The sequence below is a fragment of the Micromys minutus genome, assembly GCF_963924665.1.
Source record: "Micromys minutus genome assembly, chromosome: 2".
NCBI classification, from domain to species: domain Eukaryota; kingdom Metazoa; phylum Chordata; class Mammalia; order Rodentia; family Muridae; genus Micromys; species Micromys minutus.
Window position 1 is genome coordinate 13,798,238 of NC_137971.1, and position 21,096 is coordinate 13,819,333.

The 21,096-nt window shown below is 45.1% G+C and overlaps 1 protein-coding gene across 1 annotated transcript in view; it reads right to left on the reverse strand.

Annotated features, from left to right (window-relative positions):
* Window positions 1-21,096, reverse strand: part of PDCD11 (programmed cell death 11) — a 37,895-nt gene that overhangs the window by 9,938 nt on the left and 6,861 nt on the right. Inside the window, exons 6-25 of the mRNA XM_080911614.1 lie at window positions 20,711-20,834; window positions 20,071-20,252; window positions 18,209-18,316; window positions 16,436-16,642; window positions 15,473-15,597; window positions 15,259-15,319; window positions 14,572-14,718; window positions 12,811-13,062; window positions 12,205-12,345; window positions 11,644-11,838; window positions 11,146-11,316; window positions 10,015-10,234; window positions 9,453-9,602; window positions 8,656-8,771; window positions 6,066-6,637; window positions 5,181-5,243; window positions 3,427-3,532; window positions 1,711-1,800; window positions 1,435-1,537; window positions 887-1,064 (exon numbers count right to left, since the gene is read on the reverse strand). Coding sequence (XP_080767740.1) covers window positions 887-1,064; window positions 1,435-1,537; window positions 1,711-1,800; window positions 3,427-3,532; window positions 5,181-5,243; window positions 6,066-6,637; window positions 8,656-8,771; window positions 9,453-9,602; window positions 10,015-10,234; window positions 11,146-11,316; window positions 11,644-11,838; window positions 12,205-12,345; window positions 12,811-13,062; window positions 14,572-14,718; window positions 15,259-15,319; window positions 15,473-15,597; window positions 16,436-16,642; window positions 18,209-18,316; window positions 20,071-20,252; window positions 20,711-20,834 — 3,311 coding nt within the window. The remainder of the gene's footprint in view (window positions 1-886; window positions 1,065-1,434; window positions 1,538-1,710; window positions 1,801-3,426; window positions 3,533-5,180; window positions 5,244-6,065; window positions 6,638-8,655; window positions 8,772-9,452; window positions 9,603-10,014; window positions 10,235-11,145; window positions 11,317-11,643; window positions 11,839-12,204; window positions 12,346-12,810; window positions 13,063-14,571; window positions 14,719-15,258; window positions 15,320-15,472; window positions 15,598-16,435; window positions 16,643-18,208; window positions 18,317-20,070; window positions 20,253-20,710; window positions 20,835-21,096) is intronic.

Here is a 21,096-nt window from a genome sequence, read left to right on the forward strand (position 1 = left end):
CCATTATTTTGTATACTAACAAAAATCAGTACCACCCCTGGCTCTCGGGCTCCAGCTCAAGAAGAAGACAGGTCAGTACAGAGGATTCTAAGCCATGGTTCCTGAAAAGCTGACTGCTGACAAATTCACACAGGGTAAACTAGCCAGTGAGGACGCTTGCAAGAGTGCAGTGAGGAAAGTGCATCACAGAAACAAGGGCTGGCCACGTGAACTTAGCTGCAACTGAGTCCGCTTCATTTCTTTATTCAGCGGAAGCAAGTGAGACCCATCTGACTGGCTTCTTGCAAGACATCAGCTTGTACACTATCCACATAGAACTTGTGGTGTTTATATCAAAAGATACCCAGTTAGTACTCTATGCATGAAGAATGTGCTTCAGAATCAGCTCTGGGGGCCAGAGAGGTGACTCTGTGGTCTTAAGGGTACACAAGTGAAAGGACTGAGGCCCTAAGACCACAAGATGAGAAGTAGAGACCAATGCCACAAACGTCCTCTGACCCGCACATGTCCTGGATGGAAGCATTCCATCTTCAGTGTTTTCCTCTCTCGTCCTGCCATCAGTAGTTCTAAAGTTTGTGATATTTTCCCCTATGGAGTCAAAAGGTAACTAAGTATGTGACAGCAGAACAGGGTCAGAAATCAGGGATTAGCAGCTTTTCCATTTTCATCTGTGAAATTAATTTTATGTGTGAAATTAATAAACATAGGACGTTTCAGTGAAAAAGCTTTGGTAGTTCAAATTGGTAGCAATTTTAAGTATGTAAACCTGTTAATTTTTCAGGGTGGGGGAGGACTGAATGACACACACACACACACACACACATCACTCATCAATTAAAAGAAAATTCCACCAATTTCATACTTAGGCAATAGAATTCTGGCTTACCTGACAATCTTCTGGGGGCAGAAGTCTTTCAGGGGCTCCTCAGAGTAGGAGTCACTCACATGAAACACACTGACTCTTCCTTTCTTCCCGAAGGGGAAGGAGATGATCAGTCCCTTGTTGGGAATCACCGTTAACACTCTGCCCATGGCTACTTCACCTTCTTCAAGTTTGTAAGGACCTGGTGGGAAGAGGAGACAAGAGAGCAGCTGGTAGTTTGGCCTTCTATAGCCTGCCAACCCAGAGGACTCAGAGGCCACCCAGACTAGAGGAGCCTCATCATAGCTTATAGCCATGTACCCCATAGCCAGGAGACAGATAATCCCTTCCAAAGGACCAGAGATAACCAAGTTTAGAAAAAGGAGACCTGCGACAGAGGTGGAGTCACACAAGCTGGAGAACAAAGCCCAAGAGAACACCAAAACCAGACAAATCAACCCTCTCTTCTCAGAACGCTCTATTCTGGCTTTCTGGCACTGACGGGCTCTACCCTTGGTAACTGAAGCCTCCCCACTAGGCCCTCTCCACCCAGGTACCACTTCTTTACACACCTATGAGTGACAGACATAAGAAAGCCCTGGGAGTGTCTGGGCCGACAACGGTGCCCTTGATGGCCTGCCCAGTCTGGAACTTCTTGTCTGGGTGTTTCAGAACCTGAAAGAATTAAAAAAAACAAAAATGTTCTAATATTCCCATAAAGGTCTGTCATTTATCCAAAAACATAACATTTAATTAAGTCCCTGCCTCCCAAACCACCAAACCCCATACTTAAGCAGGTACCCCATATAACCCATGTAATCTCTTGAATCTTCTCTCCAGACACTGACCTTGAAGCTGAGGGAAGTGAGCAACAAGGGAATTCTCCCTCGGATGTCTGGTTCAACGTCCACTTCAAGCCACTTCTTTGTCACATTGTACTGTGGGGGGACAGGGAGATGTAAGAGCACCCATGGCTGGCCCAGCAATAAGTGTACTCTCTTAGGAACCTCATTTCCCCGAGGGACAGAAATCCATCCTGTGGCCCTGCCCACCTCCTCATCTCATGGGCTTCAACCAATCAATGTGTACACAAATAACTAGAGCTGCACACTAGGAAGTGCTGCTCACTACAGAGATACACTGGCTATCAGCAAGCACAGAAGGTGGGGGATGCTGACCTTCTCTTTAAAAGATTGATTTATTTATTTAATGTATATAAGCGGTTTATCTGCATGTACACTTGCATGCCAGAAGAGGGCATGAGATCTCAGTACAGACAGTTGTGAGCCACCATGTGGTTGCTAGGAAATGAACTCAAGACCTCTAGATGAGCAGATAGTGCTTTTAACTGCTGAGCCATTTCTCCAACCCCTAGATAATGAATCTTAAAAGGGTACTAGGCAGAAGGAAAATAAACAAATCAGGCATAGGAACCAGCATGATAGACAGAAAAAACAAAGATGGTTGTCATGGTAACTCAGATCATGAACAACCATATATGTCCCAGGCAGGGGGTGACAAGAGGGAGCAAACATCATTGACATGCCAGAAAGCTGATTATGGAAGAGACTCTGGGAATGAAAGACTTCATGCCAGGTATGGAGGCACATGCTTTTCTTACTTGCACTTGGGAGGCACAAGCAAGGAGATCTCTAAACTCAAGGCCAGCCTGGTCTCAAAAAAACCAAAACCAAACCAAAATACCCATTATCCGGAGAGGGCTATGAAGCTGAATGGACAGTATCTCAGCATTCCCTGTCTAGTACACAGCATCCACGTCAAAGGGAAACCTTGGAGTGGTTGTAATAATCAGACTTGATATCAAAGGGGAGCCAGCCTCTGAGACAGCTCCTCCTGCTCAGCTAAGGCCACACTTGCTCCATGGAGTAGTCCGGCCCTGCAGCAGCTCTCTGCTGAGGTCTAGCCCTACCATATCCTCGAACAACATGCCCACTTGGTTCTGGACAGTATCAGGTCTGGTGCTGCTCCGTCATGTCTTCCATTAGACAGCTCCAGCTGACCACTAGTGTCTCAACAGTGCTTTAATTTCTCCATCCAAGAGAGCAGAGATCCCCAGAGTCACATCACTCCCATTGACTTAACCACTCAGGCCTGTCTCTAACTCTCTGTATTACATTTTTGGTGTTCTCACTCAGCTGAAACGTTCAGATGAGCACAGGTATCGTCGAGGGTTGGAAAGACACAGCTCGATGGAGAGGGAGCAGAGCCAAGACAGGTACAGAAGGGGGACTAGTGGAGGCATGGCTCACTGCAGAAGGGGGACTAGTGGAGGCATGGCGCACTGGAGAAGGGGGACTAGTGGAGGCATGGCGCACTGGAGAAGGGGGACTAGTGGAGGCATGGCGCACTGGAGAAGGGGGACTAGTGGAGGCATGGCTCACTGCAGAAGGGGGACTAGTGGAGGCATGGCGCACTGCAGAAGGGGGACTAGTGGAGGCATGGCTCACTGCAGAAGGGGGACATGGCAGGAAGGACAGACTCCAGTTTTGCCCACTTTGCTCTAAAGGAAGATCAACCCCGCAATGAGGAGAGCAACGACTCACCTTCTTGAAGAAGCAAGTCACAGTCTGACCAGCCTGGTACTGCTTAATCTTCTCCATGGGGCTCACAGAGTGAGTATTAAGAGCCCTGTAGCCACCCTTCAACTCACTGAAAAAAAATCAAAAGAAGAGTAAGCCAACCGCTGGGTAGATTCTAACTTGAAAGACCTCCCTCAAGTTGGGGTGAGGGGCTCAGATATTTTTATTGTCATGGACAATTTTGCTCTTTAAAGAAAAACTTTTTAATATCAATCTGGGACTAATCATCTCTTTTCTGGGTCATTAATCTATGTATAAGCTAGGGGCAAACTAGTTCACGAGTCTTTCAAAAACATAGTAAATAGAATTATTTTGGCTGGGTGTGGTGGTGCATTGCCTTTAATCCCAGTACTTGAGAGGCAGAGGCAGGAGAAGTTCAAGGCCAGCCTGGCCAACAGAGCAAGTTTCAGGACAGCCAGGGCACAGAGAAACCTTGTTTCAAAAAAACCAAAAACAAACCAAGCAAACAAACAAAATATTATTTTCATTCTTTCCATAGTACTTTAGCTTGCAGAAATGCTCTTATAAACAATCTCGCTGAACTTGACTGTCTGCTGAAGTTAGAGCTTAACTCAAAGCCAGGCCTCTGGCCTCTGCTAAGCTGCCAATATCAACTCACTTTCAGACCTGCAAGAATATGTGATCTGAAAGTTATCAATCCACAAATGACTAAATACAAAAAAATCATACAAAGAAGACTTGCTAACCCAATTTACCCACTCAGATGGTTTCTAAAACAAGACAAGACTCATCCACACACTTGTACATTGGCGCTCTTAAAATTTTTAAATGTGGCTGTATGTACTAGTGAACATAGAAACTATTCTGACTCAGTAATTCCACTTAAGAAAAATGCTTGCACATGAGCACAGGGGAATGAGTTCAATGTTGTTGGCCGTGGCACTGTAAGAGATTTTCTACAATTTTTATGAAGATCAGAAACCAGCCAAATGTAACCCACCCTTTGAGAATGAGTGCAGTCTGGTACTTTCACAGGATTAAATTACTATCGTTTAAACTGACGCCGGTATCCCCCCCAGAACTTCTTTTCAGCAGTCCTAGGCCCTTGCATGCCCTCAGTAAGTAGTTTCCCACTGTGCCACAACCGTCCATTCAAAACATCTTTTTAAAGGCAGCAAACTTTATTTAGCCCAGTCCTGCCACACACAGAAAGCTTACACAGGGCAGAAGCACAGAATACATTAATAAAAGCCAATCTTAAACTAAAGGAAACAGAAAAGTATATTAAGCCAGGCACAACACCTTTAATCCCAGCACTTGGGAGGCAGAAGCAGGCAGATCTCTGAGTTCTTTGTTCAAGAACAGTCTGATCTACGCTGTGAGTTCTATGACAGCTAAAGCTACACAGAGAAACCCTATCTCAAAATACCAAAGGGGGAAAAGGAAGAAGAAAAGGCTGCTAACTAAGATATACCACGTCAAGGTGCAAAGGAAAAGATAGTGCACTAGAACCCCTGACATGAGATGCTGAGCTGGACCTTGTGGGCAAAAGCTCTGAGTCTACAGTCTCCAGAGAAGAAAAGGGCAGATTAGCAACTCCATGGAGACAAACTGAATGTGTCTGGGGAGAGAAATAAGGAGACTCAGACACAGAGAGGCAAAGAAGCCCTAACACAGTAAGCTCAAGAAGAACTCGGGGTTATTGGTTCCAAAGAGCAGTACTCTTTCCTTGAGACCACTGCTAGGTTTTCTCTCACCTTGGCCGAACACTCAGCTCCAGGATGGTCAGAACAAATCTGGGGTGACTTATTGGAAGAAACCTAGAGGGAAAGAATTCAAATCACTTCTAAGTGTTAACATAATGATCTCAGATTTCTTTCTTCTTTCCCACTATAACCCAAATTGATTACCACCCACCTCACACCAACACACTAGGCTGATGAAGGTCCACTGAGGGTCTTTAAGGACTATCGTATCAGGCATTGAGAAGACTTGACTTACTTTAATATGCCATCCATAGGTCAGATTTTGAACTCTTTCTTTTCTTGTTATAATAGGAAATCCAATATGATAACAAGACAAGATTTAGAGTAAGGGGCCATTAAGACAGCTTGTGTGCAAGCCTGCCCACCTAAGGTCAATCCTCAGATCACACAAGGTGGCAGGAGAGAAAAGTTGTCTTCTAACTGCCATGTATGGGTCAAAGCATGTGTGTGCCTGTGAATGCATGTGTGCACATGTGCACACACACAAATAATACAAATAAAAGGTGTGCCGTGAAGGGTGAGAACTGCTGATATGCATGAACAAGAGCACAAGGCAGCAGCCTACTATGCAGGTAGCATATACATTCACTTTGTCAGTTTCCCCATGGGCCTTCCAAGGTAGACTTTATTCTCACCTTACAAATTACAGAAATGACTCAGCAGTTAATCTGAAATTCAAAGCCAAGTCTAAGTTTAAATCCGCCCTTTAATTGCTATATAGCATTTAAAAACATAACCAGGCCAAAGGATTCTGACTGACTACCTTTTAGTTAACTAAGAGGAATTATTATTTACATGCAACACCTGCTTATGTCCCCATCCTTCCTGTGACTGCCAGTCCCCTCAAAGCCAGTCCCATCTCCCCAAACCTCATACTTAGATGTCTTCATATCTCGCCCACCGATCACTCTTGCAGTGACTTTCTTCCCAGCTTTCAGTGTGGTCGTAGGAGAGGTGCCCTCTGGAACATCATCTAGAATTCGGGATGCATGGATACAGCCAACGAAGCCATCATTTAGGGTCACAACAGCATGTGTGGCCTTCACAGACTTAATGGTCCCGGTGACTTTGTCCCCAATAGCCAGGCTATGCCTCTTCTTAGACTTCACAGTCAAGTCCTCCTCTTCCTCTTCCTCCTCCTCCTCCTCCTCCTCTTCCTCCCTTTTGTCATCAACTGTCTCTGAATCCCTCCGATCTAGCATCCTGGTCCTCTTAGAGGCTGGCCCTTCCACGGCCAAAATCAAACCAGTCACTCCTGGTTCTGTGGTCTTGAGGGTGAGGCAGACACCCTGCCCCACATGTAGCTTCTCAGAGTCAAAGTGGAAAGTATCGTTGAGGTGAGAGATCAGAGAGAAAGCCACAAGGTGGCCAGTCTCCACCAAGGAGGCCACAGCAAAGGACTCCTCCAGATGCTGCACGATTCCCTGGTGTCTGCTGCTTTTTCTCAGCTGGAAAAAGGAAAAGTCATATTCAGTCTCTCCACATAGTATGCTTTCCTATCTATGGACCCACATGACAGTATATGGAGAAGCTCCCTGATACCTAGGAAACTGGGCTGTAAGCAACTAGCTTAGCACCAGACACGGCTTTCCATCCCTGAACACTCTGTGCCCATCATCCCCAGAAGCCCCTTGCATTTGTTCTTTTTTTCAGACAGGGTTTTGCTATGTAATCCAGTGGTCTAGAACTCACAAGGTTCCTACCTCAGCCTTCCAAGAGCTGGGATTACAAAGGTATGCTAGCATGCCTGGCTTTGGTTGTTTTGAATTTAAATTCCTAGGTTCCATCCTAGAACTTTAGAGGTTATTCTGGTGAATCAGAGACTACAGCCCTGCACTGCTTGTTCCCCCACGGAGGCAGGAGACTTTACTGATAGCTCTCCATGGACAGCGCTCTGCTCTACTCGTCTCACGGGTCCACAGTGTTCAGACTGCTGTGCCTGAGTTTTACTGGGACGGTGAGGTGGGAGGCTTCCGCTGCAGAGAGCGAGCGAATGCTGACACTTCCTGTACTGCCAGCACCTGGGAGGATGAGGTAAGCAGCCGGAGAGTTCAGGACCACTGGATTTCTAAGCCAGCTTGGACTATGTTGTGAGAAACTGTCTCAAAAACAAAAACAACAACACTTGGGGGATAATGATCAAATGCAGACTAAGCATAACTAACTGAAGAAACTCAAAGCCCATGCTTTTGAGGTCACTGGTACATGAGACCAGGAGTTTTACATTTTTAGGCATTTCAGGTTTCAGATCTTTTGAATTAGGAATACTCAACCAGTAATGTCTGTGTAAATATTCCAAAATTCAAGAGGCTGAGGGTGGGCTGGAGAGATGGCTCACAGGTTAAGAGCACTGACTGCTCTCCCAGAGGTCCTCAATTCAATTCCCAGCAACCACATGGTGGCTCACAACTATCAGTAATGGGATCCAATGCCGTCTTCTGGTGTGTCTGAAGACAGCCACCGTGTACGTATATACATAAAGTAAATAAATCTTTAAAAAAAAAGTCTGAGGTTGCCTAGCATGCTGCTGGCATGCACTCAGGAAATGGAAGACAGCCAGAGTTACAGAAGGAAACTTGGTTCAAATAACAAAACAAATTCAGAAACAAAACCCAGAAATTTTAAAACACTTCGCATCCCAAGCATTTCACTTTAAATACGCAATAGAAATAAGAGAATATCTCTACAGATTTGAGATTTTCCTTAAACCTATCCTTTTTAAGACAGGGTTTCTGTGTGTAGCTGTCTGCCCTGGACCTCTGAGGACCAGGTCAGTCAAGAGATGTGTTTGCCTCTGCTGGGTTAAAGGAGTACACCACCATGCCCAACTCGTACAGAGGCGGCAGGACGGAGTGTGGCCATGCTGCCTGTACATCAGGATGCCCAGACCAGACTGATTGTTTCAGATTTGTTTTTAAAGTTAGTTTAAAACATTTTCAACATGTATTTCTAATAAAAATCTAAATTATGCCTCCTTATATTAAAAAAAAAAAAAAAAAGTACTTGAGAGGCTAAGGCAAGACCGAGTTAAAAGCCAACTTGTCTAGAAAAAAAACCAAAGAGTTAGGGAAGGGTTGGTATGGGGTGGATGACATCATACATTTACCAACATTAGACCCAGAGAGTCCTCTGATCCTCTGATAACAACTGGATGGAGCCAAACAGTCTGTGCCATGTGAGCAAGGCACACATTTGCCAGACTGTCTGGTTCTACCCTCTAACTCTCCCGACCTGTGGTCTTCTCACACATTACGGTGCCTAATTGGCCCTAAAAATAGCTGAATCATAAAATCTACCACCCTAACCAGCATGAAAATCTGTCCCTTTAGCTACACCAAGGCAAGAGTAAAACAGGAAAAACCCTGAACAGAACCAGGCACATGAACACGTTGTCGGTTCTCTGAGCCTGAGAGCAGTGTGGAGGTGGAGATAGAAAGCTTCAAGATGAAACTGGACGTGAGCTCACCTTTCTAGTTTTCCTATTCATCAAGTCCTGGTGAAGGGAAACATGGACCTCCAATTTTAACATGTCCACATGTAGAACCACGACCTTCTTCTTCTGCCCAGGCTCCACCTTCTGCCCTGCAGTGCAGAGCCAAGCACAGCAAATCAGCCTTGTAGAACAGGGGAAGGGAAGACCACCCTCCAGGACCCCTCAGTCCAAAAGGCAAAGACAGAATATGGCTATATCTACATGGCCCAGAGTTAGAGAGAGCAAGATGGTCTACCACACATAGCTAAGCCTGGGCTGGGCCTTAATTTATACATAAAATCCCAACATCACCCAACTAAAATAAAGGTTTTTCTATCTTAGTTTCTTGATACTATAATAAAATACTCGGACAAAAGCAGCTCCTGAGAGAAAGGTTAAGTCCATTGTGATGGGGAAGTCAAGTCAGCAGAAACTGGAAGCACTGATCAAACTGCATGCAGTCAAGAAGCAGAAGCAAAAAGCTCCCCTTCTTTACTTACACAGCCCAGGAGCACAGTCCATGCCATCCCACTGAAATTAACAAACCAAGATGGCCCCACTCCCTATGCACACCCAGGTAATTCTAGGTCCTAGTCAGCTGAGCAGTGATGCTAACCATCACAAGATCCACACACAACATTCACCCTGCTGTCAATGGTCTTGATTTTCATCCACACAAGGTAAGTATGCTCAACTGAACTAACTCATCTGCTACAGAATCTTAGAAATTCTGTATCCAGCAGAGGGAGAAGCACAGGGTCTCACCAACCATCCATGATGAGTAGACTCACCTGCCCGGTGGTATCTGCTGGCTCTCAGGATCAGGTCAGGCACAGCGCCCCCGCCGAACACCACTGAACCATCTTCCAACACCTCTCGTACCATGGCATCAAGGACCATCCCTGGGGTCATGTCAGCCAGCGTCTGGATCAATACAGAGTCTACCAAAGGCCCAAAGAGAGCAGGGAATTAGTGAGGGACACTCTCAGCAACCCTTTCCTCTGGAAATGTGCCAGCAGCATGGAACAGAGAACAATCAAATCACTGACACTGAAGAGTGGGCTCACTGCAGACAAACTATCCAGTGGCAGACCAGGTACAGTGGTGCATGAACTTGGAAGGCAGAGGTAATCAGATCTCTGTCAGCTTGAGGTCAGCCTGGCCTATGCACAGTGAGTTACAGCCACCCACGGCTTAGGAACAAACTGGACACACAAAGACTTCATCCCTCAAACAGTGTGAGCTGTATTAGATTATAGACAGCCCCATTCACCCTAACCACAGGTACAATGAAAGCACACACCGGTGGTGGACCTTAGCCTCTGCTTCCTGCCTCTTCTAAACATGCCCCACCTTGGTTGCTCATGAGGCTCCGAATGCCCTGCAGCTCTTCCAGGCACTGGCACAGGAGGAGGAAGCTGGTGCTGGACGAATCCCCCAGACTGCAGTCTGACAGCCGCAGAGACAGCAACATCCTTTGCTTCGACTCATCCACATTGGTCACCTTAGCAACGACTGTCTGACCCTCCACAAAGTGTTCACTTGGAGTGGTTACAAACTTGTCACTCATGATCTGAAAATGGGAGGGGAAAGTAATTGTCCATTAAGACAGGCAGGACTAAGGACAAAGGGGGCCTGTGTACTTTCCCCAGCTCTCTCTGAGCACAGTTTTATTCCCCTTTCACAAAAATGAGAGGCGCTGGCTGTGCAACCTAGCATTTAGAGATGACACCATCTAGAAGGCACATTACCGGCAAGCCAAAGGGGAGAACATGTTCTTGTCTCAACACCTGGGGCAACACTCTGTCCTTCCCCCTTTCACTGGCAGGGGTGCAATGAGACCCTCCCTTCCAAAATTTTAGAGAACCCGGCCAGAGAATCTGTCTGTTTCTTTAGACAAGTGACAAGTCTCACTAGGTAAGCCAGGCTGGCCTGTCAGAGCTGAGAGTAGGGGTGCACCAGTGTGCCTGGCTGAGGGTGTCTATGAGCCTGGGGCAGGGTCAGCCCTCAGCTGCTTGCTCAGTGTTGTCATACTTTATGTCCTGCACGACTCCACTAAAATATGTCCGGATCTTTTCCCATCTGAAAAGTTTGTAATTCAATGGCACAGAGGAGAGAAAATTCCAGGGATATACTGGTGTCTTCACACCTTTAAAACCACAGGAGGCTTTAAAAATTACATTGGACTATCCAGGAAAATTTACCCTGAACACTCTATAAACACAAGTTCAGTCCTTTTCACACTGGAAACAGTCATCAGTCAAAGCCACTGTCACCTAATACTACTGTGTGAGAGAGACAGAGGCCCCTCCAGGACAGAGCAGGTGGGAGGACCAACCCGCAGGCTGCACTCAGTCTTCCCCAGTGGCCTTCACACCTGGTTCCCTTTGACTCCTTAAAGCATTAAGTCCACTGCTGCTTCTCAGCAGGTCTAGGAACCTGAGATCTCGCCTCAAAGGCCCTTGTGCACAGAACTGAACTTACAGTTTTGGGGGACAGTCCACTAAGACCTGAAGGGAACTGGACAAACACTCCATAGTCCTTGATGCACTTCACAAAACCAATGAGCAGCATTCCAGGATGGATTTCTGAGAGGCTCTTGGGGTCCTGGCCACCTTCTACTGTGGAGACCAAAGCTGGCTTCCTGCAAAGAACCTAGAGGAACCTTATTAAGGAATGTCCCAGAAGACAAACAAAATGTCTATTGCTCCATTTCTTCTTTCTGTTCTACTGACTTGGAGATCACCATGGCTCTCTCCAGACAGAGAACCACAGCAGGAACAACACACTAGATGTTGGAGAGGCCACATTGTTAAGCATTACCTCATGTTTCCAGGGACTTTCTGGGACAGGCCATCAATGTGCTCTTATGGAAGCATTTTTAAGCTCAAGTAGTTGGATTTTTTCCCTCCTAGTTCTAGTCTAGAATTTCCCATCAAGTGCCCAAGTCCTCCCCCATCCCCAGATTCCAGTCAAGGATACAATGTGTCTCTCAGTCTGGCTCAGACACAGAACTCGGTGAAGGGTGTCACCTGTCTGGAGCCAGTGATGCAACAGCGGGCCATTGGCAACATGGTCGGACAAATGAGGCGTGGGAAGGAAAGCAGGGATGTTGTCAGGCAAGATGGCCACCTCCAGCCCAGTTTTGGTCTTCTCCAGAACCTTCACATCCACCAACTGCTCAGAATCAGAAAAGACACCCTTCCTGAGCAAAGAGCTCAGAGGTACCTGATCCCAGTATGCAGGCCACTAGGAGGCTAACAGCAAAGGAACGTTCCTCTAGACCCCACATCTCCACCCGTACCCCTCACCAGGACTCCTCTGCTGACTCCTGGGGGGAAAAGGCAACTGCAGGCTGGCCTTGGCAACCAGAGAAGAGACTGGCAAAGCTGTGCCATAACACTTTTCTCTCCTGCCAGCTGCCATCTGCTAAGGCAGGTAGAAAAAAGGGCCCAGGATCTCAGCCACTGTTCTTTTCTTCCACAGGTTCTAGTACCCCTCCAGTACCACTGTCACTGTAAGACATGAGCACTGTCCAGGTACCTGTCCAATGTTCACGGCTCTTCCTTTCTTCTTACTGTTCTCAACACTCTCATCCTTTGGCACCGAATCACTCAACAGTTTGAAGGACAGGAGCATCCTCTCTTTGGAAGGCTCACAGCTCAGCACTGCCACCTTTACCACCTGGTGAGAAAGCACATGTGTCTGGCATCGACTGCAGCAGCAGGCCTTCAGAACCCAGAGCAAAGTACTCTCCATGAGCTCTGCAGGGGCCTGGAAGATCCACCAAGACTTTGGGACAGATCAAAGGTAGGAAAAAGGTGATGGATAGAGACTATATTAAAAGCCCTATAAGCCAACCTTCTTTAATGAAGACATAACTAACTTCTGGTTATGAGCCTAAAGTTTTAAAAAGTTCTTAAGAGAAACACAAACTCACGGACCAGTACCACTTAACTGGTAGTGGGGCTCTGTCCACTAGATTCCAGAGTCTTTCTGGGTTAACACCCACCCTCTTTGAACTGGCTCGGGCCCACTTTATCTATGCTCCTCCCTCTTCTTCTTAAAAGCAGCTACATGCTTACTGCTCCTTTAAACCTGTGTTCACAGAGTTACTAAGGGCAGGAGGCCTGTACAAGGAAGGATTACCTGGCCAGCGTAAAAGACCTTCTCTGGGTCAGGGATATGCTGGGTACTAAGCTCATGCTTGGGTACTAGCCCCTGCACACCATTGTAGAACTTTATAATGCAGCCATAGTCCTTGACCCTTAGGATAACACCATGCGTCTGTAGGCCGGGTTTGGCATCTTCATAGCAGGTAATGGCAGGTAGTTTGGATGTAACAAGGGTTTTCTTCAGGGTCATTATTAGCTTCTTGGCTTCAGGGTCACACTGCAGAACCTAGGGGAAGGATAGAGGCTATCAACCAGTCAGTTTGTTACTAAGACAGTCACTGACTGGCCTGTTACCCCACAGACCCAAAGGCCAAGTACCCTTTACCTCTAATAATCGCAGCTGTAAATCTTTGTGTTTCCTGCAGGATGGCCATCTAAAGCACAGAAATCTCTCATTCTCTTCAACAGCACCTAGCCTGGAGTTTTGGAAACTTACAGTAGCACACCTCATGCCTAGTGGGTCACCTTATTACACCTATTACACCGTTAGTGCTACTGATTAGTTATAATCTAAGACTGACCAATCCAATTACCTGCTTTTAATTCCTCAACCTTACTACCCAGAAATTTGCACCAATGTGCAACTATGGGCCTTTATGAATCAATAATAATGACGTATAGTACACTAAGAAAGCCCAGCTCTAGCCAGTAGTATGTTTAAATGAAGCATGCTTAGCACACAGGAGGCCCTGAGTTCAACCATCAATACCAGGACAAAACAGAACCAGAAACTCCCTTGCCTGAGCTGTGGGCCCTCAGTATAGCATTGCGTCTTATAACAAGATCCTGAGAGGTTCAAGTGCTTGTTGGAAACCTCTTATGGTTTTATGGCATAATCTGGGCTGTTTTTTTTTTTTTTTAAATTAAATTAATTTATTGTGTGTGTCAAAAGTCTTATGTGTCATGGTACTTGCGTTTGTATGTAGGAGAGTTTGGGGCATGAACATGCCATGGTGCATGTATGTTTGTGGGGTTAGGAGAGGTATGCAGGTACCATGATATAAGTGTATAGAGGTCAGTAGGTGGTTGTCTTGCTTCGCTATGAGGGCTCTGGGAACCCAACTCAGGCTACAGCAAGCACCTTTACCCACTGAGCTGCCTCCCGGTGTCTGGGACACTTCTTAAAGGAGATTTTGATTGGTATACGTATTATATACAATAATAAGTTTTGCTATGACATTTCATGGCTTTTTCTGAGTCTGACATATCCCCCACTCTTCCACAACTTTCCCAACCTTGTCCATTTTTTGAGCTCCACCTTGGTCCAGAAGATATTATTATCACACTGGGCTACATCTGAGAGGTGGTACTGCCATTTACTAGCTGAGGAGCTCTACAGAGACTTAGCTTTTTCTTACCCTGGGAAACAGGAACAATATAGTTACTTCGTAAAGAGATTTTAAGACACAGAACATATAGCATATGGTAGTGATTACTGATAATGATTCTGTAGCTGATTCCTACCCTTCCCCTCTGAGCTCTGAGCATAGCATATAGCCTGTACCAAACCATGTGGCAAAAGGTCACATACCTAGCCTGCTCATTTTCCCTGTACGTCTCTCTTAACTCACAATTCTACTACACAGGCCGGGCCTCACTTTCCTCTTCCCAACGCTAGGTAAAGAACTGGCTACCCTGCAGAGGTTACACACTCATGTCACAGAAAAAGGTAGAAACTTCCACTGAGAACCCCTCTCTCCCCAAAACCCCAACACCAACTCGGTCAGGGACTCACCCTGCACTTGACCTCATCCCCACTGTTGTACTTCTTCTCCGGGTTCTTCATCATGATATCAGCCAGGTGCATGGAGGGTACCAGGCCTTTTATTTGACCACCCACCTTCACCAGAATCCCAAATGGCTTTATGGCCAGGACTGTGCCCTATGGAGTCCAAAGAAAAGACATCATGATTTCACAAGAACATATTTTCTCTTACTAGAGTTACTTAGAGTTGTCCTGTCTGTTTCTGTGCCCACCTTCACCATCTCACATGAATAAGCCACTCCGTGCCACCAACCCAGACTTAGCCAGGCTTATGTTTGAAGCCTTTTATGCTTTCTGCCTAAGTGTACACTCCCTGTCCTTTGTGAAGGAACTCTCTAGAAGGGACTAGATCTCTCAAGGCATGAACTCCACCTAAAAATGAACTGCTCAGTTACTGCTGCACTCGGAGGAGCGGTACCTGGAGTCGTTTCTGACTAACATTACACAACTAGCTTTCAATCTGCTCTAACAATTGCCACCAAATCCCAAACCCCAGGACTTGTTACCCATTGTCTCCATTAGGTGGGGCTAATAAGACTTTACTTTGAAATTAATTATAAGTCACCCAAGGGAAGAGCAGAGATTTCAGTTTTTAGACTGCAGGAACATGTCTTCACATGAAGGTGGAGAAGGACCCACGGAGTATTCAGTTCTTACCTTTATTACTGTTCCTGTTTTGATGTCTTGATATCTAAGAAACGGAGCTGTAATAATTGATCTAGAACAAAAGAAAAATATATGATTACAAAGTCTATGGAAGGGGTTACCTAAAATTCGGAACCTCCACAATCATGCCACCAAGAAAGGATACCCTCATCTAGGTCAGGAGAAAGTAGAAACACATATGCACATGTGTGCTAATGACACTCACTTCCGCAGAGAGAGCAAGGCCAGCTCATCCATTTGGCTGTAGTCAATGATTCTACACTTGTGAGTGCTCCCCGGTTTGAAGGCCTCAGCATTGAATGCTTTCTTAGAATCAGAGAGATGGCTGAGCTACAGAATACCAAATGAGTAAAGGTAAGTCAGAAACATAGCTCTGCACAGTTCAAAACACATTGAGATGACAATACATTTATCATCTACTATAAAGATAGTACTTTGTGAGATGAAGATGGCTCAGTGGTTAAAAGCACTGGCTGCACTTTTATGACCCAGATTTAACTCCCAGCACCCACATGGTGGCTCACGATCTGCACAGATAAAACTTGAAAATCCTTACCCTTTACTAACAGAATTACAGGAAGAAGCCCAGAGCATGAGTCAATAAACTACACTCATATGCCAGTGCCTACCTACTTTTATAAACAAGTCTTACTAGATGGTAACCGAGCCGCTTCAGTCACATGCTGCTGTGGCTGCTTTCATGCAGCATGGCTGAGCTGTTGGCACAAAATGCACAGCCTAAAGTATTCTCCATCTAGCCCTTTAACAAAAAGCTTTGCTCGCACTGGAGGGATGGCTGACTAGGAAAGCGTGTGTACTGCTTTTGCACAAGACCTGGGTCCAGTTCCCAGCACCCACGATGGGTGGCTTGCAACCTCCTTTAACTCTAGTTGCAGAGGATCTGACTTTCTGCTCTAGTCTCCATGGGCACTGTACTTAAATGTACAAGCCCACATATATACAATAATTTAAAAAAATTAGAATCTTAACAATAACAACAAAAAGGCTTTGCTGAGCCCTGGATTGGCTCTCTCATCCCTGTTCTTTCTTCCCACTGGCCAGGAATCACACAAGAAATTATTATCAAGGAATGAAGGAAGCAGAAAAGAACCCATCTTCCCTAAAGTCCTTCCAGTAATGAGATTCTTGACCTAAGAAGCCTCCTTACCCGGGCGTAGGCCAGTACCCCATCCTTCAGCCTGAAGACAGCCCCAGCCTTCTTGAAAAAACCCTGAATAGGAACATTATCCAGAACAGCCCCTAGTTGCTGGTAAGAGATTCGGGTGAGTGGACGCCCAGGATGCAGGAAGATGGGACGCAGGCTCAGTCGCACAACTCTCGTACGAGGATGGACGCAGAGGATGCAGGCTTTTACCTGGACAAAAGAGCAAAATGAGGAGATGGGCAGGAGGTGTCCATGTAATACAACAGACAACAGACCTTCTAAGGGTCTGGAGATCCACGCTAACCAGGTTAGTGTTACAATCTTCAGGAACCACCAATGTCCCAGACGGACTGACTGACGAAGTATCCATCAAAACACCTTGAATATCCATCTGATCAACAAGGTTAAAACATGCAGATTGTGTCAACTCTTTACACAAACATGACTACCATAATCTGCACTAGAAAGTTCACTATGAAATTAACAGCACTGGGCCAAACATGTTTCTCTTTAAGATATAGAAGTATATATGTGTTATTATTATTCTAAAAGTGAAATGGAATCATTGAAGAATTAAAAAATTCTAAGTAACATACATTTTTAAATACTTGTTTCATTGTAGAAAATTTTTGGCATTTAGGTATCTGTAGAAAACCCACCAGGATTACTACTAAATGCAACTATAAAATCAGTGTTTTAATCAAGTAGTTCTTTATTTTGGCATTTTTTAGAAGTAAGATCTAAGCTGGGTGAGATAGCTTGTGTCTATAATGCCAAAACTCTGGACAGAGAAACAGGAGCATCAGAAGCCCAAGGACATACCCAGCTACACAGCAAGTCAGAGACCAGCCTGAGCTAGAAGAGACTCTGCACCACAGACAGAGCCAGCAGTGTGCTTCAGTGGGCACAGGAGGGAACAGCATCTCTCTCCAAGCCTGACAACCTGAATCTGACCCCCAAAGCCTACATGGTGACTGAGAGCTGAGTCCCGCCAGGCTGTCCTTTGACCTCTACACGTGCACTTTTCTTCCCCAACAAACAAGTAAAATGCAATTAAAAAAAAAAACAAAAACTACATTTACAGAATCACAGGGGAAAAGGGGAGAGGGTAGGTCTGGAGAGCTAGTTCATCTGTTAAGAACGTGTACCACATTTGCAGAGGACCCAAGATCATTCCTGGCTCATAAGTGCCTGTAACATCAGCTTTCAGTAATCCAACCACACACATAAATAGTTTTTAAAAATGGAATACTGGAGTAGTGAGTGCTGGAAAACCAAAGCAAGGGCTTCGAGCATGCTAGGTAAGTACTCTAACATGAGTTCTAAGCAGCCTTCATAGATCTTTTTCTCAGCATCAGGGGTAAGGAGTATGTGAGGTGAAGAGCTGGGGAAGGTGGGATACGTGTGTGTGTGTGTGTTCTGACTCTCTTGAACTTGACCAGGCTGAGACCTCAAACCTAAGGTCTATCATCCTGCCTCTATCTCCTGAGTGCATTTAGCACTGTACCTGACCTCATAAACCATTTTAAACCACATTTTTCTACTTGAAAAAAACTGTGTTCTCCTGTACTAATGATTCATCCTTTAAAGTAAAAGCCAAAAGCTGCCTTCTGTGGCTGTTCCTTCTCTCATCTCAGTCCAGCCACTGGCCATTTCTTGCACCTTCCAAAGCACCTTTCCGCTTGTCTCCCTACAAACTATACACCTGCAGTCCTCAGACCTCCCCTGACTAGACAGGGCTAGGAACCAAGAAAAGAACGCTGGAACATTTCTTACTGTTTGCTTTGAAGAATAAGATCCCATTTTCTTGGGCTCCAGGTGCATGAAGTCAACCAGGCCCGTGAAGAACGTAAGGAAATTTAGCTGGAGTCCAAACTGAGTTACCTAGAAGTAAGCATAACAAATTATCTAAATAAATTCTATAGAGGGGCCTAGAATGTGAGAGATAATTCATAACAAACACTGGATTCCACAATGCCCACAATTATGCATGTCTCCTCCCATAGCTAGCCTTATTAATAGGAATCATTTAATTTTTATGAAAAAGCAAAGAGTCATTGATGAATAGACATTTCTCTAAAGAAGCTGCACAAACAGCCAGTGAGCAGCACCTCATTGAGAAGAGTCACTTACTGTTGGGAAAACGCTAATCAAACTCTCCATGAGATCCCACTCACATCCATTAGGAGGATGCTTCCCAAGAGGATAAACAAGTATAAGACACAGGCATGTTCATCCCCAACATCCAAATGAGAGACAGAAAGACCAACCATAACCAGGGCCAGCATGGGAGCATGGGCCTTTAATTTCAGCATTCTAAAGGCTGAGGTAAGTAGATCTTGGAGTTCAAGGCCAAGGGGTTCTACATAGTGAGCTCTAGAAGTCAGGCCCGTATCTTACCTCAAAAAATAAAAGAAAAAAGGACTGACCATGACTATAAAGCCAATCCCAGAGATATTAAGACAAAAGGATCAAGGCTTTGAGTCTAGCTTGATCTATACAGTATCCTGCATCAAACACACAAATTACAAATAACAACATATGTGTTCATAGTAGTATATATAAGCACATTAGTAACATTCCTAAAAGTCTGCATGCTACCAAGCCGTACAACCTTTGATCACTGGAAACTATATGGCTGAAGAGAAAAATCTAAATTCCACCATGGTACATGTGCTTACACACATTCACGCTCAATAGAGTTTTAAAAAAAAATTTTATTTTAGATTAACTTAGTTTATGTGTCTGAGTGCTTTGACTATAGTGTATGTACATGTGCATGTCTGGTGCCTGTGGAGGTCAGGAAGGGAGGTCAGATCACCTGGAAGTAGTACTACAGATAGCTGCAAGGAATCATATGGGCGCTAAAAACTGAGCCCAGGTCACTTGCAATAGCAACAAGCACTCTTAACAAGCATCTCTCTCTAGACCCGTAAATATAATCGCTTTAAAATTAGTAATTTTATTTAAAAAATTTTTGGTATAATAATAACTTATCTAGGGCATAGTGGCACTCTGTTTATCTCAGAACTTGGAAGAGACAGGCAGAAAGATCTGAGTTTGAGGCCAGCCTGGTGTCTAAATAGTAAGTTCCAGCCCTGCCAGAACTATGTGATCTTAAATAAATAAATAAATAACTTTGTCCAAAGTACTCTCATATCAACAATAGCAGCATTCCAAGTACTCAATGACCAGAAAGACAGTAGTTTTGTTATTATGCATATTAACATGTTGTTAAAAATTATACATTACAGGGGATTACATAGGTCAGTCAGTGGTCAAGAGTGCACCACTCTTCCAAAGATCAGAGGGTAGTTTCTAGAACCCACACAGGCAGCTCTCCACCACCTGTAACTTGAGCTCTAGGAAAATGCAGTAGCTCTGGTCACTACAAGCACTGTACAAACACACATACACCCTCACCCCATACACATAATTACAATAAAATACATCATTTTCCAAGACAGGGTTTCTCTGTGTAGCCCTAGCTGTCCTGGAATTCACTCTATAGACCAGGCTGGCCTCAAACTCAAAAAATCTGCCTGCCTCTGCTTCCCAAATACTGGGATTAGAGGTGTACACCACATGTCAAATAAATCTTTTTCTTTTCCAAATATTAGTAACAATGAACAGCTTACCTTCTGCACCTGGGCTTTGACCACCAGCCCTGGTAGTAAGTTATTCAGGTTCCAGCTTTGCTCCTCAGTTGCAAAGGCAGAAGAAACCTCTGAGTGCTCGATAGAGAGACCCACAACTCCTCCATTGCTTTTTACCTCCTCAACCAAACAGGTCAGATACTGGCCGACTTTGAACTTAGCACCTGTAAGCCCAGCCCAGCACCCAAAAGAAAATTATATTTTAATGAGAAGGCTCCTTAACCAAGCAAACATGGACAGAACCACAGCCCACCAATCCTTGAGCAACTGATACTCATAAGCCAGGAGAATGTTAACCTAACTGATGTAGAATTCAACCTTCTCAAAAAATATGAATAAGCCAGCAGTGCCAGTCATAGGTTCTGGGAGTCCAAGTTCAGTAAAATTTCGGAAATGAAAACTGAAGCCAGACCATACAACTTTGTCACTCTCTGGCCCTTCTTGTATCTTCTTACCTATCAGCTGGCATTACTTACTGATGTCCCCAAAACCAACTGGACTTCAGGGTCCCCAGTCTGTCTTTCTACTAATCAAAGGGGCATTGACATACAAACATTTACATATAATCCCATACGCCTGCGCTCACACCCACGCTCCAGCCACTCTCTCTGCCCGACCTCACCTTTGTTCTTTTGTCGAATGTATTCTTGCGCCTTCTGAAGTGACAGAAAAGCTCTGGTCCCACCAACACCAATGTCCACTAGGTAGCCATGGTCTTCCAGGCTTGACACTGTGCCTGTCAGCAGCTGGGGGAAGGGAAAACATCCCCAGAAGTTTCAGGTCAAAGGTCAACGGGGCACCCACAAATTCACTACCATACAAATGGGAATGTTACAAATGTACTGCTCACTAGTCACAACACTCAAGCCTGTGTTCACAGCTCCCTACCGGGGAAAAGAGAAGACATGGCTTTCTCATGGAGATTAAAGGGTTCATTTCCAGAGTGAGCAGTGTGATGTAGATACTTTTATATTATACAAAGAGCGATGGTTTCATGGCTCCAGAGTC